This window comes from Cetorhinus maximus, chromosome 24, assembly GCF_964194155.1.
Source record: "Cetorhinus maximus chromosome 24, sCetMax3.hap1.1, whole genome shotgun sequence".
NCBI classification, from domain to species: Eukaryota; Metazoa; Chordata; class Chondrichthyes; order Lamniformes; family Cetorhinidae; genus Cetorhinus; species Cetorhinus maximus.
In genome coordinates, this window is record NC_135902.1 from 34,842,054 (window position 1) to 34,867,343 (window position 25,290).

A 25,290-nucleotide genomic window follows, 5' to 3' on the forward strand; every position below is an offset into this window, starting at 1 on the left:
CAGCTGCCTCAGCTACCTCTTCCCCTGTCCTGGAGTCCCCTATCCCTATGTGCCTCATATCCTTGTCACAAGCCAATGTCATTTGCAGCTTCTCTGCCATCATTCCCAGAAATCTCACTCAGCTCATCACTCCCAAAAGACTCACCTGACCTGCAATCAATGGCTTACTGAGGCAACTCATTACATAATGATCCCAACTTAATAACATTTTCATTAATCTTCGTCTATAGGTACCATTTCCTCAGGTTGTCACGCATTCACAGTTCAAGATGACCATCCTTTTTCTTCCCCATCCCACTGAAGAACACATTCATGATCTTCCTATCCTCTCTGAAAACTGCTCTTTTCAAACTTGCCCAACCTCCTTAAACATCTTTCCCTTTACCAATCCCTTCAATCCTGTTTCCATTCTACAACTGCACCAAGACCATTGCAACAAAGTCACCAATACATCCTTTGTGACTGAGAGTGCAATGTGTTATCACTGCTCATTCACTGTTACTGCCGCAATGTATGACATTATCGACCACTCCATCCTTCCCCACTGTCTCTCCACTCTGGTCCACCTTTGTAGTGCTTCCCTTGCCTGTTCCATTTTAGCCTGTTCCACTGAAATCAACACATAAAAGCATTCTCCTCCACTCTCAGATAGGCATCTCAGGTGTTCCTCAAGGGGGTATTCTTGGCTCATTTCTAGATCTCAGCTAAATATTGCCTTTGGTGACATTATTCATGGTATGTTGACAAACAACCTCTCTGCCACTACTCCTCATTGTTTAATCACCTACACGCTTAGCCAACATTAAATATTGGATGAGCAAAGTTCTTCAACTCAACCTTACCAAGGCCAAAGGTACTCTATTTGATTTCCATCAAAAATTCTATACCTTAGCCTCTGATTCCATACTTTTGAACCTAATTATGTGCAATCTCAGTTTCCTGTTTAACATCTTTGCTACCAGCAAAATTTCACCTCCACATGACTTGACTTGACCAGTTCACTTCTACTGCTGCAGAAACATATATTTATTCCACTGCCACTTCCAGACATGATTATTCCACTGCATCATTCAGAAATGTTACCTTGTCCATAACTCCACTACCTGCGTCCTATCGCGTAGTGATACCGACACTTTTTAAAAATGCTTATGTTAACAGATTCCTAATACTCTGATGCACATATTTCAATATTCTTGTCCTCATTCACAAATCCATTTGTTAAGATTGAGGTTATAGGCAGCAGCTATTGTGTCTGTCACCAGCACAAAGGGAACTCACAGTTCCAGCATAATAAACTACTTTTGAACTGTTAGAACGCAGTGTTTTTCTAAACAAAAATCGCTAATGTAGAGATTTTTTCATATAAAGTATTTAAAAAATATATATATTATACTGAGACCAAGATATTCTCCAACACTGTACAGATTTGCCTGTAAAACGACATTCTTAGATGGCACAGTGTAATTGAGTTTGCTTTAAGTCTTGGTCTTGAGATGCCTGTGGAAATCCAGGCTCCTGATTATAACTGACCCTGACAATACTTGCTGGTACTTGAAACTATCACTAGGTCCATATTATAAATATTTGCAACTCAAAACATTTGAAATGATATAGAACAAGATTTGGAAAAAATAACATATTGAGTTACCTTCTCCTGGTCCAGTGGTGATGTTTGCCTCAATTTCTGGTCCATATGTGTAAGTTTTTGCTTTGATTCGGTAAGTGTAAGTCACACCATCTGATAAGTCTTTTATTTTCATCCATCGAGGACTGTTTCCCTTCACATCCACAGTTACAATCTTACTGACTCCTGTACAGTGAGGGAATTACTGAAACCAGCCAGTTTGCAATATGCCAAGGACAACTACAAGTGCACGGTTTAATTATGGTAAAAGATGGACAAGTACACAAGGCAATCACTTGGAAATCAGAAATCAGTAAATATAATCACAGTGGCATGCTCCATTACGTGTGATTCTTTTCTCTTTTTCCCAATTTTCTCCCTCCTCCTCTGAAGACAAACTCCTTGATGGGGAGTAGTTACATAGATATGGGTACCCTATGGAGTTTTTGCCAAGTGATCATTATTCTTTATTAAATGTTTGATGATGCAACAATAAAAGTCAACAGGTTTTGCTGCTTAATATATTTGTTTCCTTCTTTACATATCTTTTCCTTTCTAATTATTGCATTTATTTATTTCTTATTCTTTCCTCTCTTTCTTCACACTTTTCCTCAGCTATTTCTTACTTAACTCACTGTTAATGAACTCAGTGTTCTAAGTCTTTATAATTACCCATAGCAAGACTGAATTGATGTAAAAGGCAGCTTGTAGAAAATAGTAGACTTCCATTGATCATAGCTCTCAATAAGGTGGATTCCTTCTGCTGTGCCTTTACCTTCTACATATTTGTGTGCTATTACAATAATCTTTTTAGAATAGATTTACAAATCATATGCTTACCATCGACAGGTGTGCAAGGCTCGTAAACTAGCCGATATCCTTCAATTATTCCATTTGGATGTTTTGGTGCTCCCCAGGACACATTCACAGAGGTCGTTGTCAGTTCACTGAATCGTATGTAGCCTGGAGCACTTGGAGCTGTTCATGGAAAAACTAAGCTGTTAATCAGCCACGCTGTTATCTGTATTCACAAATCACACAATGAGGAGAAAGCAGATGTTTGGAAGACTAAGAGAAAATGGAGCAAAATTGGCCTTTGTGTATATTTGTTAAAAAAATTGCATCTGTATGGATTCTCTGCTTACAAAATCTTACTTTCTGCTGTCAAGCTTTTGTTACACATTTGTGTCAACCTTTTTCAATATAAGGTCCTAAGTCCACATTTATTATGGAAACTGCGCATGTAAACTTACCATGCCACAATTACACACGCTAGCCAGTGAATCTCAGTTTTGTACTCCCAGGTTCTTAGCCAGTACAGCAGAGAAACACTTAAGCTTCAAGCAACTTTATATCTCTGCTTTCTGAAATGCTGTTTGGCTTTGCTATTTAACAATAAATAATATTTTAAAATCAAAATATTGCAGGTTAGTAGAGAATGTATAAGTTTAAAATGGGGCCTGAGTTACATCCGCTTATCATGTTTCAGAGGTCTTGTGGCACAATGGATAGTGTCTCTGCCTCTTGGCCATCTGACTCGATGTCACACTTACATCATCATATTCATCATTGTCTTAATAACATAACCATTAACCCTTTACTCTAAATCTCCCATCAAGTATTATCTCAAAACTGTTACATTATTCTTTTAAACTATTTACATTACATTCCCACAATCTGTTAACTTCGTGCATTGTTTACAGACTCCATCCAAATCCTACCTTCCCCCCACCCACACCAAGTCACTGTCGCCAAAGGCATCCATCACCTACAGTATTCTTGGCTTTCTTGGAGGACATGCCGGATGTATGTGTTCCGTTATCTTCTCCTTCGAAGTAAACACATTGCTGGAGTGGGATAGCAGCTTCTCATGACAGCTGGTTCCTGGGCTGTGACTCTTACAACAACATAAATGTAAAGGCACTGAAACCCAATCAAGGAAAAACTGATTCAAGAGAGAAATCTTCATGACTCGGATGATCACAACCCCTTGAAAAAGACAACAACTGACATTCTCTCTGTAATCTTCTTCTGCGTTGCACACTGGGGAACGGTGAAAGCACCAGTTTGAGACTTCTATGAAGAACTATGCAGCTGTATCATTCACTGCTGGTGTGATGATAAGAGAAGTATTCAATACCCGAGACATGCATGAATCTGGCAGATGAAAAGAAAAACAAGGAACATCCTGAAGACACTGCAGGATACAAGGAAAAGGAGACTTCCCCACTACTTTTAGGGTAGGAGTTTCACTTTCTGTGGGAAGTGGTATCAATCCATGCTTGCTTCAGCATGAGGCTGCTCCGCTGCAGACAATGGGATTGCTGGATAAGCATGAGGAAGTAGGATTGCCCCATCTTCAACAATGGCATAAACCTCCGCGCCTGCATCTATATGAAGTTTCTGCGTAGTAGAAGTTCTGTAATTTGGGACTCTGTTTCTTTACTGAAAGAAGATTTGAGTGTATCCATTACTTGCAGGTGATATCCAAGCGTGAGCTGAGCTTATATTCGCAAAAAAAATAAGCTCTGAACTTCTACCATTGGTTTAATCCAACTTGGAGTTAAGCATCTCAGTCTCCTCGGATAGCTCTTTGCTGGATGCTTGCAATTGTTGGTGCATATCATTGGTGGGCTCAAGGACATATGTAGGCAAATTCACTTCTTTATTACCTTCTTCAACCAAGGGATGATTCTCCTCAAAAGAGGCATAAGAACATAACAAATAAGAGCAGGAATAGGCCATTCCACCATTCAATGAGATCATGGCTGATCTTCTACTTCAACACTATTGTCCTGCACTATCCCCATATCCCTTGATGTTTTTAATATGTAGAAAGATATTGATTTCAGTCTTGAACATACTCAATGACTGAGCCTCCACAGCTCTCTGGGGCAGAGAATTCCAAAGATTCACCACCCTCTGAGTGAAGAAATTCCTTCTCACCTCAGTCCTAAATGACCTACCCCTTATTCTGAGACTCTGTCCCCTGGTTCTAAACACCCTAGCCAAGGGAAACATCCTTCTCGCATCCTGTCAAGCTTGATAAGAATTTTGTATGTTTGAATGAAATCACCTCTCATTCTTCTAAACTCCAGAGAATAAAGGCCCAGTCTATTTAATCGTTCCTCATAGGGCAGTCCCTCCATCCCAGGAATTAATTTAGTGAACCTTTGTTGCACTCCCTCTATGGCAAGTATATCTTTCCTTAGGTAAGGAATCCAAAATTGCACACATACTCCAGGTGAGGTCTCACCAAGGTTCCATATAATTGCAGTAAGACATCTTTACCACTATATTCAAATCCTCTTGCAATAAAGGCCAACCCATACCATTTGCCTTCTTAATTGCTTGCTGTACCTGCATGTTAGCTTTCAGTGACTCGTGGACAAGGATACCGAAGTCCCTTTGAAGTTCAACACTTCTGAGCCTCCCACCATTTAAGAAATACTCTGTATTTCTGTTCTTCCTACCAACGTGGATAACTTCACATTTTTCCAGATTGTATTCCATCTGCCAAATTTGTGCCCACTCGCTCAGCCTCTCCAAATCCCCTAGAAGCGTCTTTGTATCCTCCTCACAATTCACACTTACACCTAATTTTGATGTCATATGCAAATTGGAAATATCAAGAGTTCAGAGGTATTTGCAGTGGAGTCAAAGAGTATAGTAAGATGTAGGACCTGTTATGAGACAGCCTTTCGGTGAAACTGAGTTATTAAAAAAAATCCCAGAGGGAAACTTTAAACAACTGTCATAACCTATATTTTAAGTGGTATGTTTGAGATGCAGCTCTAAATTCAGGAATCAGACTATCAGTTCTCGAAAGGTTTTTATATTAAACTAAATGGAACATTTTATTAAGTTACAACACATTAAACACATATACATGGCTACAAATTACTATTATCATAACTTTTAATAAATTTCCAGACTAATCTCCATTAAGGCAACCCATAGACTTTCAGCAGACACCAGGCCAGGCATTTTCACCGTACAAATTCAAAATGAGGTTACTTTCACTTTGGTTCCTGTGGAGGCAGTTCTAGGCTTACAACTGCTTTGATCTTACATTGCCTCTGCCCTGCACACACAAAACTGCTATCCTTATACTTAGCACAGCTCATTGAATGTAAATTTTCATTGTATCACCAGCCTCTTCTAACAATAAAAGCCCTTTCATCGTACCCATTTTATTAGCAATATAAACATATTGCTTGGTCTCTGCTGGCTAGGTGCCAGATTTCACTCGCCTTCTTGAATGCTCTACTCAAAAAATATGATGGTTATAAAATTTGAAATTAAAGTCCAATTATAGACCTTAAAGATTTTTTTAAAAACTGAAGCATGGCACTGCAGGCATAGTTTGAACAATCTGGTTTCTCCATTAATTAACCACTACCCATACAGCAGTGACCTTCAGCTGATGCTTGTATAAACATATCAAACTATACAAAGTTAGACAATTTTTTTCTCTTAATGACATCCTACCCAGTGGTTGCATTTCCTCAGAATTATTTTGTTGCTCTCACCTGCTTGTTGTGTCCGACTCCTGATAGGTGTACTTCTAGGACCGTCACCAGCAGCATTAAATGCGCTCACACTGATCAGGTAGGTAGTGTACCCTGTTAGATTCTTCAGTTTCACATTGGTTTCAGGGAGGAAGAGAGTCTTCAATTTTTCTGTCTCATTCTGCCGCTGGAATTCCCAGTAGTAAATCTAAACAAAAAGTCATATCTTTAAAATCTTTGAAATATTGCCAAGGCCCTGTCTCTGGCAACTTTACCCTAAACTATTCATGTGAAAAGCACACATTTTTACATACATACTTGGAACAAAAAAACCTTACAATTTGGCTAGCCTTGCAACCTGGGCTACCATTTTCTTGACATTTCAAACAGTAGGCCTGTACCATTAAAATCCAGATTCAGTGGTCACCAATTGTAATGGCCATTCATTTAGTGAGCAAAAAATTATTTTATCGAAAACCATATTCAAGAAGATACTATATTATTGTGACTAAAGCAATAATTGAAACTTAGTCATATTGATCAGTAATGGCAATTCCTCACTGTCACCTCTGTTGCAACACTGACACAATTGAGCATATGAATAATGAATATTAGAAATAGTCTAATTGGATGTAAATTAAATATTAAAATGTCCTCTCACTGTTTTAACATGGAATGAGTGCCACTGACTCCTGATGTGTAGCTCTGGAAGGAAGGATGGCAACATCCAAGATAAATTTGCCTGAGGCTGGGGGCCAAGAAGCCCCAGTGTCTCACACAACATAAACTTGACAAATTTGTTAAGACCATTAGCTGGAAAGACCATGTTTAAGGAAGACTCAGCACTTATCATGTCTGTTAACATGAAAGGAATCTAAACTATCAAGCCAAATTAACAGAGTACATGACAGAGGATGCGATGAGCACATTGAGCACATCTAGTGTCCAGCTGTGTTCAGTTTTAATCAAAATCTCAAGTCAGACATTCAACCCTGTAGGTGATGCAGTGAAGAGCCCTGAGGATGAGTGTTAGTTGTCATATGAAGAAAGAATGGAACACCTTGAGCTTTTCAGCCTTGAAAAGGAGTGACCAAGAACCAAGAAAGGACCTAACAGCAGCCTATAAAGTAGCAAGTCATGCGGAAAAAGTGTATTAGGGAACACTACTTCATGGCCTTGTCGCCTTAATCTAACATGACAACAGGACAAAGCAGCACCCATTTAAACTGATGAAAGGCAATCCTTCAATAATTGGCATTCTTTTTAACATAAAGGGTAACGAATACATGGAACAGATATCTGGTCGATATAGTGAAGACAAACATGGAAATGTTCAATTAATAATTAATTACTATGAAGGAAGGAACGCTAATATTTTTCCATTGGTTGCTGATGGGCCAAATAGTGTTCCTTGTTTACAGCTATACTTTGATCTTGTGAACCACAATAAAAAGGTAACAAGCATACATTATGCCTTATTTAAAGGAGAAGTTAGATAAGACTACCTCACATTATCGACAGGTATTTGAAATGAGGGAATTTTAAATATTGCACTGTTTTTTTTAAATTGGGCATAAGCTATTGGCAGGATTATTAGATTAAAGTTAGTACATCCTAGCTTCAAATTATCACATGATGCAATTTGGGAATGCACTGTCTCAATTTATAATGTAATAATAATCTGGACATGGGTCAAAACTCAATACAAAGATAGAATTGTTTTTTGCTAAACCTCGCCAAAAGGATGTATAAAATTGATTTGCAGTGACCTAATGTGCACATATTTGAAATCAGTCAAAAAGGAAGTAGCAAAGGCATGCATGAGAATTTCAGCAGCAGATGGGCTGAGACAGGGGCGGAAGTGGGTGATTACATATTATATTATTATTATACATTATATTACATGGTGTTTTCAATTTTTATACTTTACATCTATACCATACACGTGTGTCTGTTACACTTCAGGTATTAACTGTTCCACGTACAAATTTTTCTGTTGCACTTAAAAGAAGTATAATTTTTAAAAAGCCAATCTGTCTGCTAATTGATCTGAGAGAAGCACGTAATTGTAACTTGTAGCTCTAAAGGAACATACCAGGTGAACCACAGCAGCAGAATAGTATATTGGTACTTGGTATAGTGTTCCCATCCTGTCAAAGCAGTATATTTTCTGACATACCTTGAGCAGTACTCCAAGACATCTGTTACTATATTCTTTTTATATGTAATGTCACATATTGTGTAAGTTTTCCACACTTGTTTGTTCAAATTGTACGGCCACAAAGTAGAATCTTACAGTATAAAGAAAGGCCATTCAGCCCAATACGCCTGTACCAATTCTCTGATAGTTGTCTAATTAGTCCCACTCCCCAGCTATTTCCCTATAGCTCTGCAAGTTTTCCTTTGCCAAGTATATAGCTGATTCCCTTTTGAAAGTTAAACTGAATCTCCTTTCACCACTCTATCAGGCAGCGTATCCAAATTATAACAACTTGCTGCATAAATAAAACTTTCCTCAGCCTCCCCTCTGGTTCTTTTGGAAATCAATTTAAATCTCTGCCATTTGGTTACTGACTCACCCACCAGTGGAAACAGTTTCTGCTTATTTACTCTGCCAGAACCCTTCACATCTGTGAAGACATCTACTGAATTTTTTCTTAACCTTCTCTGCTCAGGAGGACAATCACAGTTTTTTTAGTCTCTCTACGTAACTGAAGCCTCTCATTCCTGGAATAATTCTGGTAAAGTTGCTCTGCGCCATTTTCAAAGTGAAGATGCTCATATGTATGTTTTTGGAACTACAAGTTACTTAAGTGGCAAACATATATATGTAGCATGTTTACACAGTTGTTCATGTGAATATGTTACATGCATGTATCTACTATTTTTACAACTGCAGTACATGAGGGTGGGGGTGTGAGGGGTGATACAAGTTTCTTGCCTTCTTGTAAGTAGGTGAAAAAGGCATTGGCCTGAATTTCATGCCCCCCCACTGGTGGGGTTTTAGGCGGGGGCAGGGGTGGGCAGGGAAACTTGAAATAGCATGGATAGGCTTCCTGCTTGGTTCCCGCCCATCCAAACTTCTCAGCGATTTTACGCTAGGGTGGGTGAGGCCTCCAACAGTCCGTCCACCCTTGTCCCAACTGAGGCCCTTAATTGGCCACTTATTGACCACTTAAAGGCCGTTTCCTGCCCAGCCTCAATTTTTAGGTTGGCAGGAGGATTTCCCAAGTCTGGGGGTTGCCAAAAAATGATCGGGTTTAGGCCTTGGGTTGGGGGCGGGGGGGCACCTCCATCAGAAGCCTCCTTCTAATTTCGGGCACACTCTACCTTTAGGGCCACTGGACCTCCTGCCCCTCCTCCGGCCTCATCCCCGACACCTCAAATCCTCACTACCCACTCCCACCAGGCCTTCCCTACCCTCCTCGCCCTGAGACCCCGAAAACTTACCTTTCCTTGCACTCCTGGAACTTAGGCTCCGTGAACTTCATGAACTTCACTTCTGTCCACTGCAGCTTCATCGCTGCAGGGGCTAGAGAGCTGCTGGCCAATCTGATTAACTTTCTCCTGAGTAAGGGTTTGAAGTCCCGCCTGTAGCCAATTAACGCTCATTGGAGTGCGAAATGGTTGAGAGGCAGGCTGTGTCGGTGGGGATATGTTCCCCACCAACTCTTCGGATGGCGGGATGAGAAATCCCACCATCTGAAATACGCTGACCATTATTTGTTTGTTTTATATATTTAATATTTTTTATGTGAACAATGACATGACAGATTCATTGGCATTTAATAAAATAAGCTTCCTTTTTCCATTCAATATATTTGTATTGTATACTGAATATAGGAATCCTCCAATTCAATCATGAATTTGTGTGCACTGGGGAAGGGGAAAGAGAAGGACCACCACTAGTAATTTTGTATTTCCCATATCTATGAAAATCCAGGTCAATGAGTCTGAATGTCATGTATATCATCTATTAAACAGAATGCTGCAAACACACTGCAGCAAACCAGCAAAAAACACACCAATACTTCCATGAATTCATCATTCTGATATAATTCAATCAGTCCTAGTCATGAGCCTCTTAAAGTTGTAAAAGAATCAGTATCTTCAACCATCTCACGGGTTATTTTTGGTATCCTCTATTGATTCTACAATTCAACCATCTGTGTATTTCTCCTCCAGTGATAATGAAGGATGAAGACTGTGAATTTTATTTTAAAAATTGGTTATATGATTCTGTTGCAAGTTTTTTTGCAAGAATTGCAAGTTATCTGTTTTTTTATGTTTAATATACAGATCTCTTATCAACTTCGTCTAAATGTAAATATTTTTAAGGTGTAGGCCTAGGCTATAAAAAATTCAGTAAATTTACCCAGTCAGCAGCTGAGCCAAAGGACCCATGAGGTCCCAGTTTGGAGTGTCTATAATAACAACTTATATTTATTTAGCATCTTTAATACAATAAAACATCCCAAGGTGCTTCCCAGGAGCAATATAAAATGAAGTCTGACACCAAGCCACATAAGGAGATATTAGATCAGGTGATCAAAAGTTTGGCCAAAGAGTTAGGTTTTAAGGAGTGTCTTAAAAGAGGAAAGCAAAGTCGAGAGGCAGAGAGGTGGAGGGAAGGTATTCCAGAGCTTAAGGCCTAGGCAACTGATGGCACAGCCACCAATGGTGGAACAATTAAAATTGGGGATGCAAAAAGGTCGGAATTAGAGGAGCGCAGATATCTCAGAGAGAACAGGTGCGATGGAACTGTAGGAGTTGACAGAGGTGGTGAGCAGCAAGGCCATGGAGGGATTTGCAAACAAGGATAAGAATTGTAAAATCAAGATGTTGCTTGACCAGGAGCCAGTGTAAGTCAGCAGGAACAGAATGATAGGATAGCAGCAGATGAGCTGGGAAAGGGGATAAGTGGACAATGGGCAGAATCGTCCCAGATTTGCACTGTTTTACCTGCCTGCCACAATGGTGGCTTCTCTTGCCATATCGTCCCAAACACGCCACATTAATTATGCATTCCCGGGGAACATGCTGTTTCCAAGGCAGGCGAGATCTCACTTGCCTGCCATGCCATCACCTCGCTGCTTCATCATGCCAGGCACCATATTTAAGGTGCAGCTGCATGCACATGTCTCAGTGCTTCCAGCCCATGACTGCTGCACAGATGACTGGATGGCCCTGAAAGGCAAAAAGACTGTAGCCGCCCACTTCAATGATACGTCCCTTGAGCACCTTTTAAATGCTGTGGAGGCCCGCCATGATGTCCTCTACCCCCGCTGTGGCCACAGAATGAGCAGCTACATCATCAATCCAGCATGGGAAGTGATGGCAGTGCCAATGCCCTGCAAAAGGGGACAGCCACCTAGTGCCGCAACAGGATGAATGGTCTCATCCATTCTGCCAGGGTAAGTCAATATTCTCATCACTCTCAACTCACACTCACAGACCCATCACACATCCACAGGGACCTCATACCTCAAGGGACAATACCGCAAACTCTCACATACACCCTCACATCTCCATCAGTCTCATACCCTCTCAAGCTCGCATCCTCAACCTGTCCATGGCTCTGTTCACCGCACAAATATTCCACGCAGTGCCATATGTCCTACTCAATCGCTCCATCTGTTTCCACAGAGGAGAAGCCTGCTCACATCAGCAGGAGAGGTCCCAGACTCATGACAAAGCGGCAAATGTTAGGCCCCTCACTCACTTTGAGGAGTGTGCCATCATGTTGACTGGTGAGGACACGGGCTGTGCCTGTGGCGACGATGAGGTCGGCGGCGAACACCCTCGTGAGGATCCTGCACCAAATCATGCCCCTCTCAATGCAAATGTGAGTGCTCTCTCTCCTGCTTTTGACTGTGCTGCCATGCTCTAATTATCTCTGCTTTGGTTCACAGGGACCTCTGCCAAGCGACCGACATCCTCAGCCAGCCAGTCCCTCAGCTCCATCCAGATCTTCACCTCCAGCCAAGAGGACAGTTCCAGCTCTTCAATGGAGGGGGTAAGCAGCCTGGAAGACCCGTCACAGCGCATCTGCCTGCTCTTTGATGAAGTGGTGCCCGCATGTGCAAGTATGGAGGTCTCCATGGGGAGAATGACGGATGCCATGGAGATCCCGGTCCAGCAGAATGCGGAGATGTGCTCCATCATGGGAGCCATGGGTGAGTTCCTGCAGTGGCAACACGAGATGGAAACGGGGCACCTCAACGTCTCTCCAGGTGCTCCTTCCCCTCAAGGAGTCAGGCTGGGGCCCCCGTGCACCTGAAGGGAGAAGGAGTGGCAGCTGGACACCCCTGGGTCATCCACTCAGGAATCTCAGAAGCTGTCCTCTTCCTCCTTGGCCCCTTTGCTTGTGGGCCCCTCAGCCTCATCCTCTGTCACCACAGAGAGAGCAGCTGGCCAACGAGTGACTCTGGAGGGAGAAGTATGTGGGTGGAAAAACCTTTCAGAGCCTTGTGCAAGCACTCTCCCACGTTCGCGGATCCTTCCTGTATCACACTAATCTCACTGTTGTGAGCATTGCAATGCTGCTTGCTGGGGTTCACTTTCAGTTGTCCATCTGAGCTGACCTGCATCTCTGCCCACCCATTGATCACACTCCCACGCAGCACCTGATCTCGCCCACCACAACTCTCATTTCACTTTTGATTTCGACAGCATGGTCTGGATTCACTTTTTTGTCAGCTCCCCTGTCTTTTCCCCTCCTCCGTTCACCCATTTCCTTTCCCCCATTATTGTTAACCCCCCTGAAATCACATTCCACCTCCCCTCTGTGACCTAGCAGCCAACAACCCTTTTCCTTCAGGGATGTCCAGGTGAACTTGCACTTTTCCTCCCTTCCAAAAATCCCACCCCTATCCACATTCACCTCCCAAACTCCTCCTTCCATCCTAGGATCCGTGTGTGTCTCTCAGTCCCCAGCAACCACCCTTGCCATATCTTCTACTGCTACCATCAAACCCTCACTCTCCATCCCTGCTGCCTCACTCTGTCCTTGGTCATTCTCACCATTCCCTTGATCCACATCCACCCTCAGTTCGCCTCTCAGAAGGCAGTCATGGAGTCATCAGAGCCCTCCCTTGCATGTTCACCTGGATATCACCCACCACCCCCAGACCCCTTCCCCTCCTCGGAACCCCTTCCCCCCACCTTGGAACCCCTTCCCCCCAATTGGAACCCCTTCTCCCCATTGGAACTCCTTCCCCGCCACCCCCTGGACTCCACCCCTGCTTAGTCCTTCCCCCCCCGCCCCCCCCCCACCACTTCCTGACTTCTTCAGTCACCCTTATTTCTTCTGCCACCCTTAATCCTTCCCCCCAACCTGACTCCTTCCTCCAGCCTCACTCCTTCCTCCAGCCTTAGTCCTTCCCCTTTCCCGACTCCTTCCTCCAGCCTTAGTCCCTCCCCTCTCTGCACTGCTTCCTCCCCCCGGACTCCCTTCCCTCTCCGCACTCCTTCCCGTTACACCTTCCTCCCGCAACCCCCCCCCCCGCCCCGCCATACCTTCATTCCCCTCTCTCAACCTCGCCCCATCCTGACACCTCTTCCTTTCCCAGTTGATCCTAGACCTTCTTCTCCCACCCCCCAGTACATCTTCCTCTTCCAAACACAACTGGGCCTTCCTCCTGACACTCTTGACCATCATCTGTTGTGAGCAGACCCTGAATGGTGATTTTCCAACTTCTGTGAGCTGCTTTGCAGCTGAGCCATGTCCATGAGAATCCACTCAGCATGCCATGGATGTTTCTCCATTGTGCTGTTGCTGTCGGGCTCCAGCATCCTCTGCTCCTCGGATGTCCGCGATGTGAGCAAGACCCTGACGATAAGTCCCGACTTCTGCACATCACACTTGTCAAGACATGTTCTACACCAACGTGTTTTCCCGCTGACATGGGCGGACGATCCAGCGGTGGGGAGGATGGGATGATTCTGGCGGGCTAGCCTTAAAATGATATGCAGATGTATTACAATGAGGTTCTCAACGTCCAATGGCAGGGAACGTGGCCTGCCATCGATGGGCTGAGTGGACGATCGCAAACTGGTTTCATGATGTCATGAAACCGATTTCTGAGCTTCTCGCCATATTGTCCGCTCAAGCCACCGAGCACACCTGACGCTAGCAAGCACGGAAAATTCCACCCAATGCATTGTACTATTCCATCTATATAAGGCCCAGTGTATTTCTTTTGTTCTTATGCAATTATTTGAGCTCCTTTCTCTTCCCAAGATATGCCATAAATTGACTGTACCTTATATCCCTGCATGTCTCCATTCTGTGCTTCAGGTGGGGGAGGGTCCCAGGTCAGGTCCAGCTGTGTTGCTGTTGAGCTTTGCACCTGCACATTTTGAGCTGGTGCAGTGGGAACTAAATGAAAGAAGTGGAAGCTGTTACGCACAAGAATAAAACTGCAATACTGATATAAAATAAAGAGGACATAGTTTAAAATGCTATTACTTTCCACATGTTTGAGGTAGAAATGTAATACAGAAAATAGTCAGGTATAAATAGTACGCCTCCTACTTTTAACTCAGAATCATTGAATCTTACAGTACAACTGGCCATTCAACCCAGTGTATCTGTGGCAGCTCTTAGAAAAAGCTAACCAATTTCTTCTGTCCCATCCATGCTTAGCTCTACTTCTCCATCACCAGCCTTGATCTCATGACTCTCACTGTGCCTAAGTACATGTCCAAAATCAAGCTGGGTTGAACTAGAACAGTTAGTAGCTCAAAACCAGCAAGGCTAAAGCTATCTTGTTCAATACCTATTAGAAATTCTGCATCTGATTCCAATCCTGTTCTGAGCTGCCAACTCAAGTTGAAGCTGACAGGGTTCATACTCAGTGCCTTGCTAAACCCTGAGATTACCTTCAAAACTCAATATTGATGTATTATCAAGAGCAGCTACCTTCACTCCAAAATATCACCCATTCTCTACCTGACTCCCCTTTCCTGCTGAGATCCTCATTCATGCTTTTGTCACTTCCAGCCTTGGCTTTTCTAATAGCTTTTTGCCAGCCTCTTGAGATAAACATAAACTAAACTCCAACTCATTTAGGACTCTGTTCTCCATATCTTATTCTAGAGTAAGACCCATTCATCTATTACCCTGAACCTTCACTGACTAGTCCCTTAACTTCAAAATTATCAATCATTCCATGGTCTTGCTCCTCTCGTGCTACCATTACTGCTCATATTCTTTACTCTCCATAACTCTAATGGACTGTTCCTTGCTTCCTATTCTGTACCTCAAAAAGTCCTCTTGAAATTTACCTCCACAATATCTTCAGTCATGTCACCAAATTCAAATAACTTCACATCCTGCTTGGGTTAAACTCTAAACTGTGAAGTGTCTTAGTACAATTTGCAAGGTAAAGGTGCTACAAAAATCCAAACCTTTGTTTTATGTCAGCCCATTTAACTGTTTATTTTACCAAAAAAATCAATTAAAACAGCCAAAAATGTATTCTTATCAATACATCGTCTAAACCACAGGTTAGCTCTTGCAACTCCTGAAATCCCAGCCTTGGGGAAGTTATTTGGGGAATATATTGAATGAAAATAGGGTTTTTCCACAATAAGGGAGAGAATATAGGAGAGGGTCATTTCAAGGGGAATTCCCATAATGACTTGATTAAGGGTCATCTGTTGGCACTCTTAGCTGGGGAATATCATGTGTTAACTAATAGGAGAAAATGTACTTAAACTAGGGACAGGGTGTCTTCTATAAGAATCATTGATGGAGGAGTTTTCATTAATTTACTTTACTTGGTGATATAAGCAATAAAATTAAATTGATCAACAATCTGCAAAGTTCAAATATATAATCATAAGTGTATAGATTGAGGACGCTGCATCCTAGTGCTCATTATCCTGTTCCTTAGACAATGCAAAGCCCAGTGACAGGCATTATGGCTCAGATTTTGTGGTCAGCAGTGAATGAGCAGCACACTGTTCATTATGCTTACTGCTTCCCAAAGTCATTTAGCGGGCTTTTGCACAGCATCATAAGGTAATTAGAGATCCATTTCAGCACGACACCCTCTACAGGGATTCTAGGACCTGTGTGAAAAGGACAAGCAATAGCTTGTCTCTTCGACCAATCAATTTGATAATATCGATGTGCGTTGACACTGTTATTTCTCCTGCAAAATCTAGGACATTTGCAGTTCTACAAAATCTACTACACCTGTTCAATTAGAGCCAGGGTTGAAGGAGGTGGGTCTAGACTGATTAGGGGAGCAATATCACAATTATAAAAATATAGCAGATTAAAAGCACACAGTACCATCAAGAGGAATGTGGTGATTACAGTTAAAAATATATATCCTTTAACGTGAAATGAGTTGTTAAATCAGACTCTTATCATTTAAAACTTGTATTTATCTCAAAATACAATTTATCAGGACATAACGCTGGAATGTTATACATTGCTCAGAGTGGTTCTGAGACAGCCATGAAGTCATGATCAGTTTCTGCTGTACTTTCAAATGCTTTCAGTTTTCATGCAATAAGATTTTGCTGCTAATTAGAAACTTGGCAGCTGGAGATTATTATGTCTATTTATCAGGAGTCAAAATATTAAAACATTGAGATTTTTCCGTCGACGATTTATGCTAAATGAGGCTTATACCCAGATACGAACAAGAGTTTGATGCAGAGCATGGCATTGTGTTTCCAAAATAAATTTTTCTGGCTTTTAAAATCTCTCCACTGCACTCCCACCCCCCACATTAATGCTTGTGGGCTTACCTGCTTCACCTACGAACACTTCATGAGGTGGGCTGGTCGGCCCCTCCCCCACTGCATTGTAGATGCTCATTCTGATTTCATAGCGCCTGTGCTTGCTCAGATCTGTGCAGATTCAGAGAAAAAGTCATCATAACTGGCATAAGTGATGAGATGTCAAGTACATTTTTAATGCTCAAATATTCCAGTCAAAAATGGCACCCTGCAACTTTCCTAATTAAAATGAGAAAAAAAATATCCACTGCTGATTAAATGCACTAGTGATGTAGAGTAGCTGACAAGTTGTTTCTCAATCCAGTCCAGGCATTGTATGTAGGGGGCAGCCAATTTTCAAGGTCGGGTTCATCAAGCCGGAAGTCTCCTGACCTGGCGAACCTGACCTGGGGACAAAAATCTGGGCCTGACTGCTATGATGAAGCTACCCAGATACTCCCGAAATCTAATCTTTAGTATAACTTTATTTTCTGTGCATTGACGTAATCTGTGTCAGATTCATCCTCCCTTTTTAAATTAAGACACTGTTTGCTTTTGATCCTGCAGTAGTCACACCAGTACCCAGTGAATGTTACATTTATTTGCCAGCTCTGTGCAAATTACTGCCCTAGTCTCCTTTAAGCATCTTAGATTAGTTGGTACCTAGTGATGGGATCTGTTAACTTGTCAGCAAACAGTTTGCTTCAGTTAGTAACACCCTGACCTCTAAGTCAGAAAGTTTTGCATACAATCTAGTCTGACACCCTGGTGCCACATTTTGGATAAGATTACAAATGTTACAGGTCTCCTGATACTATTCAGAAGAACAAGGAGTTTGTAGGTATAGTGACCAAGACCGCTTCCTTTACCAACAGCATGAGAAAAAACAAATCAATCATTCACCTTGTTATTTTTAGGAACTTACGGCAGAATCTTCTGTTCGGCACGCGAGGGCGGGCCCCGCACACCGACACGTAAAATGACACGTGGTGACGTCGGGCGTGCGTCCCGATGCCACCGCACATCATTCTGATCTTCCGTTCGGTGGGCACGCACCAGAGTTGGCTGCGCCCCTGCCGAACTGTCAAGGGCCTGTTAAGACCATTAATCAAACAATTAAGCCAATTGAGAAAGCTGCTGTCCAACCTTAAGGTTGGCGGGCAGGCAAAGAGCCCAGGCGACCTTCGCATTTTTCATGAAACCCCATCCACGGGCGGGATGAGGTTTCATGAAGGGTTTTATAACATTAATAAATGTTTTTGGAACATTTGAGAAACATGTCCCAACTCATGTGACAGCGTCACATGAGGGGACATGTAAATGATTTTTCAGCTTCTTTATTTGAAATTCACATTATGAAATTAATCTCCCTGAGGCGGCTCCGTGCCTCAGGGAAATTTCTGCGCTCTTTCGCGCGCTTGCGGGGGCCGCAACTCTCCCTCCTTCCCCCCCCCGCCCGCACATGTAGCACTGAGCGCTTCCGGGTGCTCGTCATACTGGGCAGTCCTTAATGGCGGTGCGCAGCCCATTGCAGGTAGCGATCGGCTCCGCACCCAGCCCGCCCGACGGGGAGAAAATTCTCCCCTTAATGTGCGGAAACTGGCTGCAGTATTTTCAACAAAACAAGTCATGGCAAAAAGTAATTAAATTCCTAAAGCACTCTGGGACATTTAAAGCAGATGATAAGCCACAGTATAAATGTAAGTCTTCCTTTCTTTGCTTTATCAAACACCTCCTTACATACTGCAAAGTATTCTTTGATACGTGTTATAGCACAATATTCGGGTTGCAAACCAATATTTTCAACCCTGGTGAACACATCTTGAAAATAACCAGCAAGTTCAATTATTTGCCTTCAATGGCAATTATTCCACTGTTTAAAACTTTAAAAAAATATATCTTTTTCCCAACCATTCGAGTATTATAATGTTGAAAAGGGGGTTTATTATTGTGTTTAATGTCCCTTGCTATATTTCTCTACAGTGGCCTATCTGTGATTCATTTTAATATTTTCTTATGTTCCTTCCAAAGTTAATCCTGTACTTTTTCTCTCAAGGTTTCATGTAGTATATTTTATTTTGTTATCTCTGTGTTGATTTTCCGATTCATCCATTTTGGAGATTGCTCATTTCGTTTACACTAATTTTTTCTGCTTTTTACATGTCTTGTATATTTAATGTTACATCTTTAAAAGTTTTATGTTTATCCTTGACGGATTTCATTCAATCTACTACTTAATCCATTGAGGTCTGTTGTCTTGAAATGATGTATTTATTTCCAGGCCCTTGCTGGGACTAGCTGGCAGATGATCTCAAGATTTGATCATTTTATGGACTTAGGCCCCTACAGCTTCACTACTTATAAATTGTTGATATCTTTCTGACTGCTAAAGAACTGTATCTAGATGTGAGGAGCCCTGCTGGGTCAATGACACATTGGGTTGAATTTTATTGGAAGGAAATCCTGCCGTCGAGGTCCAAATCGGGTTGTGTGGCAGCATGGGTGGGCGGTGGGACATGAGGCTAGGCATTGTCGTGAATGTCCAATTAATCATGGGAGCTGGCCAATAATTGGTGGTGGACAGGAAGAAAACGCAGCAGCTGAAATGCAGGTGCCATATTTAAGGGGATGGCAGCACTTGAATCATAGGTATCACACATAGAGACAACTCAAAGAGAGGCTAAACAAGGGCTGTTTTCAAGGAATGGCTGCAGTTAGAGCAAGGCTGGCTCCCACATTTAGTGATGCCGCCCTAGCGGTGCTTCTCCAGGCAGCAAGGGCAGAGAGAGATGCTCTTCCCAGTCAATGGAAGGTCAGTAAGCCTCACCAAGAAAGCAGGCTTGGAGGTTGCAGAGGAAGTCATCAGCTGCAGGGTAATCACACATATATGATTGCAGAGCCTCAAGTGATTCAATGCCTTGGTACAATCTGGCAAGGTGCGTGAACCTCGCTATACCAAGCTCACAGCCCTGAATGTAACAAGAGGCAGCAATGTAATATAAGAGGTTGCCGACGTAGGCATCAGACATGACTAGCACCAGTGTTTACAGCGAAATAGATAGCCGCCTTACAGTGAGCTGACCGCTGCATTGGCAATACCACATGGCTGTTTGCAGCGATACTCCAAGTGGCACAATGCTGGACACTGAAACTTGCATAGAATGATGAGCACAGCTGGCCTACAAGAGACAAGTGACACTGTGTACGTCTGTGTTTGCAGAAGTGAGCTTATAATGCCAGAGAGTGGAGAAGAACTGGAGGTGGACTGCCATTATTCGCTGTACTGGTGCCAAAGGAGGAGAAGGCAATGGAGCTAGGAGGGGTTGCAGTAGGGTAGCCTGTTGCTGATGGTGAGGTGAATATGGAGCCCATAGCTAGTGAGTAACTTAGTGGAAGTGGCCATCAAATCCTCTAATGAGCACTAACTGTAGTGCATCTGTGGCCATTGATGAACTCAGCTAACTCCAGGCAGCAGGAGTTGGTGAAAAACACCCGAGACATCACTCTAGTCTCTCCTGCAGGTCAAAAGAAGCAAATGAGGCCCCTGTGATAGCAGTGAAACCGCATGAGATCTCTGAGGAGAAGCCTCCATCTGAGGATACAGTATCACATCATTCTAGTGCACCTTTCACCAGTGCAGACACTCTCACATGTTGGTCGGCATTGGCATGCATTTAGAAAGGGTGGCAGGATTCAGGAAGAGCCTGGCAATGCTCAACTTCATGCAAATGCTGAGTCTTGGGAGTTCTCATTGTAGCAGCAGATACTGCCAGCGTGAAATATTTGAACATCTGTCAGAGTACCCAAAGGCCGTTTGTACCCACGAGAGGATGAGTGGCGCCATGTCTCTTGGTTGTGAGCCCATGGCCTCATCCATTGAGTGTAGCCACCCTCATGGAGAGCCCCATGCAGCAAACCAGCCAGTGAATGCAGGAGGTCCGCACTAACCTCCATATCATCACTTTGTCCATGAGCTTCATCCATGAACGTTTAAGGAAGGCTTGGGAGAAGTGTGTCCATATGAGTGATTCATGTGTCTCCATGGCACGCATGTCAATGCCTGTTGACAACGGTCCCTCGGGTCATTGCCATTGCCCGCTTGGTCCTGAATCCCCTTCAAGTCTTCCTACTCTTCAGAGAAGGAAGCAGCATGCACACGGAGGTCCTCTTTCCCCAAATGGTCTGAGATGCCTGGACCCTCGTCAGGTCCTCAAGCACTTCAGGTGAGCAGAGAAGGACAGATGGGCCTTGAAAGGGTATTTTTAAGGCATTAAGCAGACAGCCAGCAACTGAAAATTATTTCTGGGGTCTGTAGCAAACCTAAATGGATAACTGAAACCTCTGCCTGTGTTTAATTGCTGCTTCATATTTTTCCCTTCCCCTTTAGGTTGGCTTCAACTTTCTTAACATCCAGATTATTCCGTGCATATAAAGCAGCCCTTCCTCCCAACATATCATCTCTGTCTTTCCTGCACAACCTGTGACTCTATATTGAAATCACTTCCACATTCAGGGGTGAACTACACTTCCCACATTCCTATTTTTTTTCATGACATATGGTTACAATTCCAATACTTTTTCAAAAATTGTTCTAAATTCAAGTAAAGGCTTGTTAATTGTGTTCCTAGCTTAGTTTTAGATGTGATTTACCCTTTCTGGATTGATTAGCAGTATTAGCTTTACTTTTCTTAACTTGGTGAATTACTGAGTGCTCAAATTCTAGCCAGAATACCACAAGGATAAAAACCCCAGAGCTGCTCAGTCATTCAAATTATCCAGCTTAGTGAGACGAGTTCTGAGCCACAATACTTGGTGCAGTGATACACAAGAGCAAGTGCTTCCTCAACTGATGATAAAACTGACACCCTTATTTACTGTCATTGCCAACTGTTTTCAAGCTGATGCTAATGGTTGGCTACTGTCCCACATCTCCAGGGTGTCACTTGCAGGAAACATGGAATAGGTCACTTGACCACACTGTCAGCTGGTGAAGATACATTATGTTGAACGAAAACCGCGGGGAAGTTACATTTGAGAGATTGGATTGAGTTTTGTTTCTCTGCTATGGATATTCTTAAAGTCTCAGAATAGGCCAGGAAAGGACTGAAACTCTGCAAAGTATTTGTTATTACATATCAGCAAGATACCTCACAAAAACAGGGTTTACCCACATGCAATTCATGAATCAGGAAAAAAGTTAATCATGGTCCAGGAACAGATATTACAACTTACAGTATAACACAATTTTACAGGTTTAAGGACAAGAAAGTGTGTCAGGTGCGCTTAGGATAGATTAAAAGCAGACAAGTGCCATACAAAACCTTTATTTGCATAAACAATTTTTCTTTATGAAAGGCACAATCCCAGTTCATCCAGATATCAATGCAGATATCACTGCTCAAGTTATTTAGCTTTAAAATTATTATGGCATGGCTTAGTGAATTTAGCCAGTAAAAATCCAAATTGTATTTTGTTTTATTCATTTATGGCATTGCTGGCGAGGCCAGCATTTATTGCCCATCCCTAATTGCCTTTGAGAAGGTATATACACCAGGAAAGATCAAGGGCTGATCTTCAGTTTGTGCTGAGTTAGCTGCTATTGGCTAGGAGGCAGTATAAGTGCAACGCCTTGTGGTATCAACACCATTGGACATGAATGATGACCATCTAGAAAAGATAATGGCACTTTTTAAAATCTTCCCTGGCATGTGAGCGTCGCTTGTAAGGTCATAATTTATTGCCCACCTCTAACTGTTGTGGAGAAGGTGGTGGTGAGCTGCTTTCTTGAACCACTGCAGTCCATCTGGTGTAGGTATACCCACAATGCTGTTAGGAAGGGAGTTTCAGGATTTTGACCCAGCAACAGTGAAGGAATGGCAATATAGTTCCACGTCGAGATGGTGTGTGGCTTGGCGGGGAACTTGCAGGTGGTGATGCTCCCATGTGTCTGCTACTCTTGTCCTTCTAGTTGGTAGAGGTTAGGGTTTGTAAGGCTCTTTTGAAGGAGGCTTGGCAAGTTGCTGGTATGCATTTTGTATATGGTTCACACTGCTGCCACTGTGTGCCGGTGGTGGAAGGAATGCATGTTTAAGGTGGTGGATGGGGTGCCGATCAAGCGAGCTGCTTTGTCCTGAGTGGTGTCAAGCTTCTTGAGTATTGTTGGAGCTGCACTCATCTAGGCAAGTGAAGAGTATTCCAACACACACCTGGCTTGTGCTTTGCAGATGATGGACAGGCTTTGGGGAGTCAGGAGATGAATTACTCGCTGCAGAATTCCCAGCTTCTGACCTGCTCTTGTAGCCACGGTATTTATATGGCTGGTCCAGTTACTTTTCTAGTCAATGGTAATCTCAGGGTGTTGATGGTGGTGAATTCAAGCAATGGCAATGCTGTTGAATGTCATGGGGAGATGGTTCGATTCTCTCTTGTTTGAGATGGTCATTGCCTGGCACGAAAATACTTGCCACTTATCAGCACAAGCTTGAATGTTGTCCATGTCTTACTGCATAAGGACATCACAGAATCACAGGATTGTAGCGGTGCAGAAGGAGGTTAATTGGCCCATTATGTCTGCACTGGCTCTCCAAATGAGCAACTCACTTAGTTCCATTCTCTCGCCTTCTCCCCATAACCTTGCACATTGTTTCTTTCAAATAACAGTCTAATTCCCTTCTGAATACTTCAATTGAACCAACCTCCACCATACTCTCAGGCAGAGCATTCCAGACCCTAATCACTCACTGCATGAAAAAGTTTTTCCTCATATCACTATTGCTTCTTTTACTAATTACTTTAAGTCTGCAGCCTTTCGTTCGCGATCCTTTCATGAGTGGGAGCAGTTTTTCCCTATCTACTCTGTCCAGACCCCTAATGAATTTGAATACCTCTATCAAATCTCTTCTCAGCCGCCTTTTCTCTAAGGAAAACAGTCTTAACTTCTCCAATCTATCTTCATAATGAAGATCCTCATCAGAAGAACCATTCTTGTGAATTTTGTCTGCTCTAAAATACCTTCACATCATTCTTAAAGTGTGGTGCCCAGAACTGGATGCAATACTCCAGCTGACGATGAACTTGTGACTTATACAAGTTCAACATAACCTCCTTGCTTTTATACTCTATGCCCTTATTAATAAAGCCCAGGATATGGTTTGCTTTATTAACCGCTCTCTCAGCCTGTCCTTTCCAATGACTTTTGCGCATATATACCTAGGTCCCTCTGCTCCTGTACCCGCTTTAGAGTTGTACTCCTATTTTATACTGTCTCTCCATGTTCTTTCTAATAAAATGAATCACTTCAAATTTCTCTGCATTGAACTTCATCTGCCACCTGTTCGCCCATTCCGCCAACTTGCCTATGTTCTTTTGAAGTTCTACACTATCCTCCTCGCAGTTCACAATGTTTCCAAGTTTTGAATCATCCGCAAACTTTGAAATTGTACCCTGAACACCAAGGTCTAGGTCATTAATATATATCAGGAAAAGCAAGGGTCCCAACACTGACCCCTAGAGAACTCTATTACAAATTTTCCTCCAGCCCGAAAAACATCCATTAACCACCACTTTCTGTTTCCTGCCATTCAGTCAATTCCGTATCCATGTTGCTACTGTCCCTTTATTCCATGAGCTATAACTTTGCTCACAAGTCTGTTCTGGGGCACTGTATCAAATGCCTTATGGAAGTTCATATACACCACATCAAAAGCATTTCCCTCATCAATCCTCTTTGTTACCTCTTCAAAAAAACTCCAGCAAAGCAATTAAACATGATTTTCCCTTAAGAAATCCATGCTGGCTTTCCTTAATTAACTTGCATTTGTCCATTTGAATATTACCTTTATCCCGTATTATTGTTTCTAGAAGTTTCCCCACCACCAAAGTTAAACTGACTGGCCTGTAGTTTCTGGGCTTAACCTTACACCCTTTTTGAATAAGGGTGTAATGTTTGCTATTCTCCAGTTCTCTGGCTCCACCCCTAAGTATAAGGAAGACTGAAAAATTATGCCCAATGCCTCTGCAATTTCCACTCTCACTTTTCACAGTATCCTTGGAAGCACCTCATCTGGCCTTATGAACTTTAAGGGCAGATAACCTATTCTCGTCTTTTCAATTTTAAACCCTTCTACCTCATATTTTACCATGGCCTGGGTAGCATCTTTTTCCTTGGTAAAGATAGATGCAAAGTATTCATTTAATACCTCAGCTATGCCCTCTGCTTCCATGTGTAAATTTACTTTTTGATCCCTCATCACCCCTATTCCTCCTTTTACCACTGTTTTACTATTTATATGCCTATAGAAGACTTTGAGATTCCCTTTATATTAGCTGCCAGTCTCTTTTCATATTCACTCTTTGGTTCACTTATTTGCTTCTTCACCTCCCCTCTGAACCTTCCATATTCAGTTGGTTCTCAATTGT

The 25,290-nt window shown here is 42.6% G+C and overlaps 1 protein-coding gene and 1 long non-coding RNA gene across 2 annotated transcripts in view; one reads left to right on the forward strand and one right to left on the reverse strand.

Annotated features, from left to right (window-relative positions):
* sdk2b (sidekick cell adhesion molecule 2b) overlaps positions 1-25,290 on the reverse strand; it is a 981,988-nt gene that overhangs the window by 161,366 nt on the left and 795,332 nt on the right. Inside the window, exons 35-39 of the mRNA XM_078571006.1 lie at positions 16,903-17,004; positions 14,400-14,515; positions 6,157-6,343; positions 2,465-2,602; positions 1,649-1,810 (exon numbers count right to left, since the gene is read on the reverse strand). Of these exons, the coding sequence (XP_078427132.1) occupies positions 1,649-1,810; positions 2,465-2,602; positions 6,157-6,343; positions 14,400-14,515; positions 16,903-17,004 (705 nt within the window). The remainder of the gene's footprint in view (positions 1-1,648; positions 1,811-2,464; positions 2,603-6,156; positions 6,344-14,399; positions 14,516-16,902; positions 17,005-25,290) is intronic.
* LOC144699778 (uncharacterized) overlaps positions 1-25,290 on the forward strand; it is a 133,568-nt gene that overhangs the window by 79,739 nt on the left and 28,539 nt on the right. The gene's annotated exons all lie outside the window — the stretch shown is intronic.